The 11,116-nt window shown below is 35.9% G+C and overlaps 1 protein-coding gene across 1 annotated transcript in view; it reads right to left on the bottom strand.

The window, feature by feature from the left end:
* Positions 1 to 343: 343 nt before the first annotated feature.
* DEPDC1B (DEP domain containing 1B) overlaps positions 344 to 11,116 on the bottom strand; it is a 45,511-nt gene continuing 34,738 nt past the window's right edge. The window contains exons 8-11 of the mRNA XM_004678285.2: positions 8,207 to 8,373; positions 6,315 to 6,491; positions 3,006 to 3,191; positions 344 to 1,278 (exon numbers count right to left, since the gene is read on the bottom strand). Coding sequence (XP_004678342.1) covers positions 1,117 to 1,278; positions 3,006 to 3,191; positions 6,315 to 6,491; positions 8,207 to 8,373 — 692 coding nt within the window. The 3' untranslated portion in view covers positions 344 to 1,116. The remainder of the gene's footprint in view (positions 1,279 to 3,005; positions 3,192 to 6,314; positions 6,492 to 8,206; positions 8,374 to 11,116) is intronic.

Here is an 11,116-nt window from a genome sequence, read left to right as displayed (position 1 = left end):
AAAAAATCAGTGGAAAGATGAGAGTAAGCCAATTAGTGAGTGTTACCCTTGGTTTATTTTTGGTTTTGTTTTTTGTAATTACGCTCAGAAAGTATTACAGGTGCATCATAATCTAAGCATACCACTATTTGTAAAAAGACAAAGCAAAGGTAACGAGAAAGATAAATATACCTTCCCAAAAGCTAGCATACACTTATTTTATCATATAAATTACTGACATGAGAACAGTAGTCAAGGCAATGATATGTAGCATTTTGAGGATGCCATCTGACCTAAATAAATACCAAGAGAATCACCATGTGCAGTATAAAGAAGAATATTTATTTACATTATTAGTTCCTTTCAAGAGGATGAGGTGGCTAGAGAAAAATATCTATGAAGTAGTCTCATTTTATTTGACCCATTTGTATTTTCCATGAAACAAAATTTTCACTTAGAATCACAGTTTTAAGGGAACTGTATGAATTTATCCACTCTAATTTTCCATCTCCAGCCAAGACTAACATTATACCACTGCAGGCAGATACCACTTAGAGGTAAACACCGACTAAAATATATGTTATAAAAGAACCACCTTAGTAAACCTGCCATGTGCCATGCCATCCAAAAAATCTGCAATAAAAGACAGTTAAAATACAAGATATCAAAAATCTTTGTGCAACAATGACAAACAGAATTTACAAAGGAGAAATCACAACTGGCTATTAAGTCAATAGCATCACAGTAACAGTACCCAGTGCCTTTCTTGTTCAAGTATATACATTAATATAAAGACCTGGTTGTAACAAAGACATCCATAACTAGGATGTACACACAAGTATTTTATAAAAATGATGAAAAAAAAAATGAAAACACTTTTAAATTCTGTAACAATTAATGACATGTTAACATTACCAATGTATGCTTGTCTCATAATTTTTAACTAATCTGTGCACTTTAAAAACAGCCGTTTTATAAAAATACTGACATGGCTCAACATTTTTTGAAATCAGATAACCTTTATATTTTAGTAGTCTATTTTATGCTCTTCATTATTTCTTCATCATAGTTCACTTTTTCTATTTATCCATTTATCCAAAACAGCCAAAGCAGATGTCTCTAATGGCTATAGAAGTATTACATTCGAAAACTTCTGGTTCTTTGAAACGGTTGAAAAGGATTTTTTAGTGCCCACATTAGCAACTGTGGTTTGGGTTTCGACTTTTCAGGAAACAGAAGTGCTTCACTCTCAGGTGTAGGAAATCGTTCTTGATAGACTTCAGGGTAAGATTTTTGAAACTAAAAAAAAAGAATCCAAGGAAAGGGAAAAAAATGATAAAATATATGAGTCTCTGGTCCTAGATTTTCCTATTTTAAAGGTTATTGCTTTCCATCAGTAAAGAGAACAGCTAAGAGAAAAAATCGCCATCAAATTCACTTCAATACAAATCCATTTCTATTTGTTATAGTTTGGTTCCACTTTCTGTAGATCTATAGGTCATCTTTAATATGACCTAATCTTTAAATAAATTTCTTTCAATCATATTTCTTAAAATGTCCCCCACTGCCAACTAAAAAAAAAATTCATGAGTAACTCTGACTTAAAAAAATAACTTGTATTTATTTAACACAGAAAAATTTGGCCCAAATACATTTCACTATCTCCCTGTTTATCCAATTCAACTACACCTACTCCCAATTCAGCCACAACTACTTCTGCCCAAATGGTACACAATACTTGTAAAAACCATTGAACTCTTCTCCAGAGTTTCTCTGAATAAAATATGACAGAGAATCTGGTACTCTGCTCTGTGTTTAACCCAATTATATATGGTGTGATCAGGAATCAAGCAATGCAGGTAAGGATTCAGTCACTCAGAAGGAAAAAACCATTTACTTGACTTTGGATAAATATTTTTATATTGGTCAAAGTAAACCTATTTTGTAGTTAAAAACTATTCTCAGTAACCCCAAGTAATATTGCCTAACAGAACATAAAAACTTTTAGTGATTCCAGAGACAAGAAACCAATTTGATGTTTTATTAAGGTTTTTTATTAATTAAGGTTTTATTAAATTCTAGATATTTTACATTTGTAAATGTAGTCTGATTTTTCCTTTTAAAAAGTCAAAAGGCATAGCAGGAGTATAATGGACCAGGCGAGAAAATAACAAAAATAATGAACAACCATATACCAGAGACATTCTGTGGGGGTTGAGTGGGGAATGGGATCAAAAATGGGGGGGGGGGGAGGGAAATGCACGGGACTATGGTGGTGGCACAGGGGTGATTTGGTGATGGGAAACCCGCGGGGATTACAATCGAGATGGAAAAAAAAAATGTGCAAAATGATGTAAAAATAAACTTTGTAATAAAATTAAAAAAAAGTCAAAAGGGAGCCCTCCCTGAAGTCGCAGTGGGTTAAAGCACAGCACTCAGAAGCTAAAGCCACTTCAGCATGAATTCAATCCCCGCCTTGGAGCTAACCCACATGGTGTGGCAGACCTCTCCTGACCTGCCCGCTGCTTCCCTCAGCAGTGTACTTCATTGATCTGCCTGTTCTACTCCCCACTGTCTCTGGCGAATCCTCTCACAGCACCTGTGCCTCTGGCCTATAACCAGTTCTGTGTGCAGAAGTAAATCTTTTTTAAAAAAGTTTTTAAAAATAAGTAAATAAATAAATAAAAAGTCAAAAGGAATCTGTTGTCCTCATTCAGTAGATTCTCTTCAAACTTAAAATAACTGCTAGCTTACATCATACCACATTATCAAAACAGAGGGCAAATATTAGAGAAATGAAAAACAAGTTCAATAATGGTAGAAGAGCTACATTGGAGAAGAAAGAGCTAGGAAATTGGTATCCACGGTGTAAAAGAATGAAATTCCTGGATATATGAACCGAATAATATACTTTCAAACCTGCTATGTCTCAAATGAGATTCATATGATACCTACTGAGGATAAAAAGAAAAATATAATCACCTAACAGTAGAGAGAAGAAATAACTTGAGGAACACCCTATTTACCTGCTTCAATTTTTTCTTCTTCTCTTTCATAGAGAGTTTGTTGTCTGTTATGATTTCCTCCAACAAGGCTGCCAGAGGTTCCTGAGAGCCGAATGCTCTTTGGTATTCAAACTCCTCGGGACTAATTTGTCGGCAAAATGATGGGGCAGATAAAGTAATATCCATATCAGCTCCTGGATATTTTATCTGAGACAAAAGGATTAGTGATGAAAGGGAAACCTGTATTTTCAAGTAAATACCAAAGTTAGTCCAGATCAAATATTCCTGGCCATAATGTTCCTCAAATTATATAGGGAAAACTATAGTGAACTTTATTCATAATCTTTTTAAAAAATCACTTAAAGTGGCCCTCCCTGGTGGCGCAGGGGGTTAAAGCACAGCACTGAGAAACTAAAGCCACTTCCGCATGAGTTCGATTCCCACCTGCCCCAGAGGTGACCACATGGCGTGGCAGCACCAGCCTGCTGCTCCTCTCAGCAATGTACTTCGTCAATCTGCCTGTTCTGCTTCCCACTCTGTCTCTGATGAAGCCTCTCGCCGCCCCTGAGTCTCTGGCCTGTACCCCAGTTCTGAATGCACAAATAAATAAATCTTTAAAAAAAAATCACTTAAAGCTACAGTTTTAAATAAGAGATTTTTACCTTTTAAACTTGAGCCATTTAAATAAACAAAACAAAAAACATGTGCCCTCCTTTAATAAAATTGAAATTTACACAAACTAAACATATGGACAAAAAAGAATTGAAAACAGTTACAATGTTGAATACACACTGTGAACTATCAAGGTTCTGTCCCACATCTGAAGTCTGAGCCACCATCAGCGGGGAGGACAGAGGTACCCACATAGCTCAGCTATTAGAGAGATGTACCCAACCATTTCCGAAAATATTAAAAGCAAAAACAAAACAATGTGCAGATGCTACACAGGGCAAGTGGGAGGAGGAGAACTAAAGAGAAAAAAAGGTATCAACACCTGTGAATAGATGAGCATCCAGTAAAATACTTAATTTCAGAATACAAGACGTTCATCTTTTCAAAACTATAACACCTACTATTTTGTTCTTCTTCGGTGGATAAAATTCCTATTACATTCATTTCTTTGTTCTAAAAAATTTTCCAGAAAAAAAACTAAATATATTACCAAGAAGGGTGATTATATGAAGTATACTCCATGCCTTAACATGAGTTTACTAGGAGAATTAGAGACACCCAGAGAAAAGCACAGAAACAAAAGGGAAAGAGGCAAACACAGGACACCTCTTTTTAATTTGAAGAAGACCAGAGAAAACAGGAAAGGACTAAAATAAAGGGTGAGGCTCAGATAAAGTCTGACAGCCAGAATCCAAGGACATGAGAATAACTACATAGCTACGGGCTGCCTCCCATAACTCATCTAGCCCAGTGTCAGCCTGGAAACAGGCCCAAACAGTCACTAGAACAGGGCAAGCAGCACTGTTTACTTCCAGAGGTGTGCTGCCCTACATGTGATAAGACGCAGGGGCTGAGAGCCTGCGTGAGAGAATAGCCATCTACAGGCTCCATAAAAACAATTATTTGGTTATTCTAATGAGTACTTCTAAAAGAAAAAACATAATTGGACAATCAGTGGTGGAGAGTTGCTGATTTCACTCAGGGTCATCACAGTGCTCTTTCACAAGATCGTGTTACCCTGAGTCAATCTCATAGCTCAGTCTTCTGTTCTTCAACGAAAAGCAAAGCTACAGTACAGACACTGCAAAAGGAAAGTGGGAGAACTAAACACACATGCCTGCGCTGTGTGGATACATGAACTGCGTGAGTGTACAAGCAAGGTAGTTACTGCCGCCGCTTTTCCTTACAGAAGTTTAGACAAGTATTTGCTTTTTTTAAATATTTTTTTAAAACGTTTAAAACATGGAAAGACCTAAATATCAATCCAAAAAATTTTCAAAAAGTTAAAGTATATTCATATATTGCCATAATAACGATAATGATGACAATTACCAACTGAGGCCTCACTGTGTGATAAACATTATTCTAAGTTCTTTATAATTTGTAAGCCATTTAATCTCCAAAACCCCAGAAGGTTGATATTAATATCCCAGTTTTACAGATGCAAAAAGAGAGAAAGTAAACAGATGTGGAAGCTGAGGCGTTGAACCACACGGCCAAGGTAACAGAACTAAGAGTGGATAGTAGGACCCAGAGCCTTGCTCTTGGCTGCTCTAGTGTCACCTAAGAATATTTAATGATGTGGAAATTTTTGTTGTTGTATTGTTAAGAGAAAGTTATCAAAGAGAGACTGGAAGGAGGGAGGGAACAGAAAAGCACCTCAAAGACTGCAATACTGGCTGAACATATTTTCTATTTTCCAAAGTCCTTTATATATTAAGATGGTGACCCAAAAAAACTGAAGTAAATTTTTAATTTTTAAACTTCACAATGGAACCAGCTGGGAGGTAGCAGTAAATTGGTCCTTAATTGTGGAGCCTCAAAAATCACTTAAGGGAAAAGAGGTCCTTTAATTATTCGGATTATTCAGATGGAGCCAAGCAAACCTACCAGCCTTTTCTAAAAAGGTCTGTTCCCACAGGCTCACATATTTCTTTTGCATTGCTTTAACATGACATTAACAAGGAAATACGAATAGCTAGCTTTCAAAGAGTGCCATGTTGGGATTTTTTGTGAGGGGTTGTATATGATATTCTACTCTTCTTAAAACAATGTCAGAGCAGGAATGGCCCATTTTCATACATGTGAAACTAAATCCAAAGGGGTTCAGGGACTTGCCCAAAGCCACATAACCAGGAAAGAGAGGAGCCAGGAGTGTGGTGGAGATCTCTATGGCTTTAAAGCCATGTTCTCCTCCACGCCATGTTTTGTAGAGGCAGTACAATACAGAGGTCAAAAGCACTGTTTCTGGAAATAGACTGATCAGTTTAAAACCTGGCTTTGGACAAGTTAACTTTTGTGTGCCTTAGGGCTTTCTCATATAAAACATAGAAACCAATAGGCTATTATAAATTATTGGGCTATTTATAGATTAAGCATAAATGATTTCCAACAGAAAGTATATGTGAATTCTAAACAAATTCATTTAAGACATTTGCAATTAAAAGTAGGCAGTTTGATATTACAAAACTACATAGACATTCCATAAATTTGAAATAACACAAACAAATATATGGTGCTTTCTAGGTGCCAGCCATGCTGTGGGCACTTTGTACACATTACTTCACTTAACCCTTTTAACAAAAACATCCCAGAATCCTGCCGTGCGTGCATGACTTTCCCCTGGCAGTACTGCAGAACTGCTAATATCCTCCTTACCTGGACCCTTCGGAGATGAGCCACACGCTCCTCTATGGAGGTCTGCAAAGCCAAAGGTACTTTCAAAATCTCCTGGTAATTGTCCATCAGAAATGTCACCAACCTGGCAGCTAATAACTCATCCAAGTCCACTTCATCCTTGGAGCACAAGATGCAACGTGAAAATGTCTGAACCATCTAAAAGGAATGAGGGGATATTTAAATAAACACAGATGAGCTTCTTCTTCCTATTCTGAACTGAATGCAATATAATTTGCAAACAGCAAAAAAAAGCAAATTTGACTAGAAATGGCCCAAAGCACAGGGTGTACATTCTACCTGGCACCTGGATGGCAGTCATTCTACCAGGTGCTGGATGGCACCTGGGTACCCCTGTCACCTCAGATGGGCTGACCTCATCAACCAGCATGAAGAAAGGTGCATTGCCTCTCAGAGACATAGCAGAGATTTGTCTGTGCAGCTGTTAAAAGTACCTCTTTACAAAATGATTGTCTGTTAAGAGGGGTTACATACATATACACACACACGCAAAATTCTGAAAATTTCTATCATCACATGACATGGATCATGTAGCACTTTTAAATTCAAAGTTCTTAATGCTTATTTAGTCTTATTAAACCCCAATTTCATTATTAATATTTTTAATCTGCTAGCAGTTTATGTGCCTCTAGCATATTTTTTTCTAGTTAAAAGTTTTATCTAGGGATGGATGTACATTTGACAATTACCTTCAAACACAGCCATGAGGTTTTACAAGGCAAGCATTAAATGATGAATAAGATTCTCTTTATAGCACATAGAAATATAAAATATTTTACAAGCAGCTGCTTTCATACACTTCATATTAACTATCCCATCCTTCCGAATGGAAGCTACGTAAGCACACATTATAAAATCATGTAACTCTGTTTAATAAGACTGAATTTCATCAATATACTGCAGAGAACACATGATTTCACTCACTCTATGTATGTGAGAGGCCCACAGCTAGAGACTCTTAACTGAAAAGTGTGGACACCAGAGAATCTATGAGTGACTAGAAATCATAGGCAAAATCTTACACGTGCATTTTTCTGGGTAATAGGTACGAAAGTTTACTTCAGTTTCCTACAAAGGTCCATTAGCCCTTTACCAATCCAAAATAAGGTCAAGAATTACTCCACCATGCACTGAATGCTGTCTGACCTTACCCCAACATCCACTGAGCCAGGGGATCCTCAGGCATACACAGTGGTTCACCAGAGTAGAGAAAGGATACATATTCTAATGAAGCATTGATTCTGCTCTAAAACTTTTTTTCAGGAGAATTAAGAAATTTTGCTAGTAATTCTAGGTATAATTTCTATTAAAAAACACATAGTGGCATTACAAAGCAGAATTCAAAATTAGCATGATTTTAAGCAATTCTGAGAATATTTTAAGAGACACTCATGGACCCTTAGACCATGCTCTATGAAACACAAGTTTTCTCTCTCCTCCCAAGTGTTCTGGCACAAGTTTGTATTTTACTTCTTTCACTTTAATCTACAATATATTCTAATCTCTCTTATTGATTATAGTAGCAAAGGTTTTACAATCCTTTTTGTCCTGAAGAGAATGTTGTTCTTCAAAGCCCCTGTATCCTTTCTGTCTTCATCCCTCTTTGTGTTGCCAATAGGCAGGATGCAGCAGTTTAAATCTGAACTCAGAGCCTGCCCTTATGTTCTTAAGACACTAAGAACATAAGACACGAAAAGCACAATACCCCTCTGGGTAGAAGGAAGGGACGGTTCTTTATGCAAGTCTGCCTTGTACTATCCTCTGCTGGCCTACTTAGTTAAACTTTAACTCAGAAAACTTTACTCAGGGGAATTTTCTTCCAAAAATTCAAGTCACATTAGATATCAACCAACCAGGGTTCGGGTGCCAAAGCCATCACACAACGGTGGCATCTCTTTATTTAAGCAGATCCTTGCCATCATCCGCATCAATAGCTGTAACTTTCTCCTATTTTCTGGTGGCAGAAGGAGGCAGCAAATCTGAAATGCTTCAATGGCCATTTTTTCTTTCTGTAACAAACCTAGTTAGAAAAAATTTTAATGTTTTTTGAAACTTATAGCTCACTGTTACGTTCACATTTTGAAAAATATGTATTTACTTAAAGTATATAAACAGGTGGGAAGCCCTAGGGGACTACAACTGAGAGAAAAATGCACAAAATGATGTAAAAACATAAAAAATATTAAAAAAATAAAGTATATAAATGTACACGCATTCAACTATATACTAAGCCAACTGATAACAGATTCACTGTCACTCATAAAAAATAGAAACCATCAACTAATAGAGGTCGCTAATAGAATAGAGCCACTTCCCCCTCCCACTCCCTTGAATTCTTTCAGCGTTCTTATAGCATTCTTTTCCACTAAACCAAGAACATTCTGGTTAAGCCTAATCTAACTCTTCATACTCACAGTGTTAATAGGTCCAAGACAGTATAAACAAGAATACAAGTATGCCATTGCTCCCTGAATTCTTGTATTATTTCTTTCTGATTAGCATGGCCATCACCTTGTATGACTCTCATAGACTTAATAAGACTAATGCTACTAGAGTCAGTCTACTGCCATATGGCTTCATTTTTATTCCTACATACATCTGTCAAATAGCCCTTCTTTATACTTAAGTCACATTTTCTAAGTGTGCAAATTCACTCACATTACATGCCATCCTTCATCTCCAGTATGATTCTGGTAAAAAGCAGGGTATTCTAAAGTTGTACCCTCCTCAATCCTATTTGTCTCTGGACATAACCTATATCTAAAGGTCTCTAATGAGATGAAACTACTTTTATCAGTTTATCTGTTCTATATTTAATCTTTCCAAGATTGTCTCTAACTTAGAGACAAAAACCACCTTTCACATTCAATAAATATTAGCTGACCATGAATAATATATCAGGAAATGTGTTGGGTCCTGAGAATAGAAGGATATGCCAGGTCTTCATTTGAAGAGCTTTACTATGACAAAGAAAGACTCATTTTTTTAAAAGTGGCCAAAAGTGGGAGGTGCTATAAGAGACATCTGCTAGTCACATATTAGTGGAAATGTAAATCACTGTGAGGGCCATGAAGGCATGGACTTACGGGTAGAAGTGAAACTAAAAGGTCAGCAGAGATGAGTTATTAGATGACCCTGAATGCCAGAATAAGGAATGTGGTAATAAACTATTGCTGGTTGTGAATAAATTTAATAAATTTAATTTGTTTTATATTAGCCACCAGTTCATTCCTTTGGGAGGTCAAGATTCCCTTTATCCCCTATCTGTTCAAAATATTCTATAATCTGTGTTCTCCTTTTCATTCATATTTTCCTTATCCTACTCCAAGTCTAGCTGGACTACAGATTTAAGTTTATGACTATGAAATAAAATTTTTTAAAAAATTTAAGTATATAAAGGTCTACAGTTGAACTCGAGATATCTTCATCAAATACTTCCCAGATTCCTTAAGATCATAAACTATAACTGATTTTTTAAAGAGATTCCACTTTTTATTATATTCTACTTTAAGGTATCAGTTATCCATTTTCATTTTATAACCAAAGAGTTTCAACATTGTAATTACTTTTTCATTTTACCAAACAAAAGCTAAAAACTTATCTTTCACCACTTCTATGATCACAACATTATTATAAAACTACTAAACCTTCCTTCTCTTCAGGAAATGGCAAAGGTCTTCTGTAGTCCAAAATGTATCCATTCTTTGCATTTCAGAATGATGTAATAGTGCTTATCAATTATACATTATAAAGGTCTAATGCAAGGAGTTTTACATTAAAAAACTTCCTATCATTTGAGAAAAGAAATGGCTAGATAACAAATAAGATTATTCTATCTTAATTTATGCAATGGTCCAACATTTTGCATTTTTCAAAACAAAGATACACCGTAGGTACATAAGCATTACCCATTGCTTAAGTGTCCCTGTTTTCATATTTCTAAGTATGGTAGACATTACTGTCATTTGTCAATGAAAAACCTGGAATTTAGAAAGGCAAAGCAATTTATCAAACTGAAAATAACTAGGTCAAGTTACATGAGCTTAGTGATGTTTTCACTGCTGAAATACGATGAAAATAATGAAACGACAGAATGCAATCCAACAACTAACTTAAGCAACTCACCCTGAGACTTTCTATTATCAAGGAAATTCTCTGTTTATTTAGCTAGAGAAAGGGTGAGTGAATAATTTAATACTCAGAAATCCTATTATCTCAGAGAAATTTAATGCTCAAAATATAATAAGTCAAAGTCAATGGAAATGTGTAAAGTGCTAATATATAGAAGTTAGCTGACACTTTGGCCTGGCAGGTTTAGCATTTTTAAGTGTTTTGTATGATACCTGTCATCTTCCTTTCCACCCCCAATGATTATATCAGATTTCTATTTTAAATCTCTTAGAAACCCAAATTTTCATTTTTGCAAAGTAGAACTGGTCATTCCACTAACCTATGCAATGTTAGCAATTGTGCTAGTCTTTATTGAAGCTCAAAAAGAAGAGAAATGCAGACTTTTGAGACGGTCCAAACTTCCAGAAAGATCAATGTCTATTCAGCCCGAGAATAAGAAATCAGGAAGAATTCACTATAGTGTTCAAACCAAGGGAATAAAAAAAAAAAACCTCAGTTTCACTTTCACTGAGAGCAACTATGTATTGACTGACAAGAAAGGGAAAGGTCTATGTATTGACTGAGGAGAACTCCCTGCCTAAAGGAACAGTATGAAAATAGGAACAAATATGTTTCTCCAGAGAAAAAGAACA

The sequence above is a fragment of the Condylura cristata genome, unplaced genomic scaffold (genome assembly GCF_000260355.1).
Source record: "Condylura cristata isolate star-nosed mole 26May11 unplaced genomic scaffold, ConCri1.0 scaffold00007, whole genome shotgun sequence".
In the NCBI taxonomy this organism is placed as follows: domain Eukaryota; kingdom Metazoa; phylum Chordata; class Mammalia; order Eulipotyphla; family Talpidae; genus Condylura; species Condylura cristata.
This window is presented reverse-complemented; position numbering and strand designations above follow the sequence as displayed.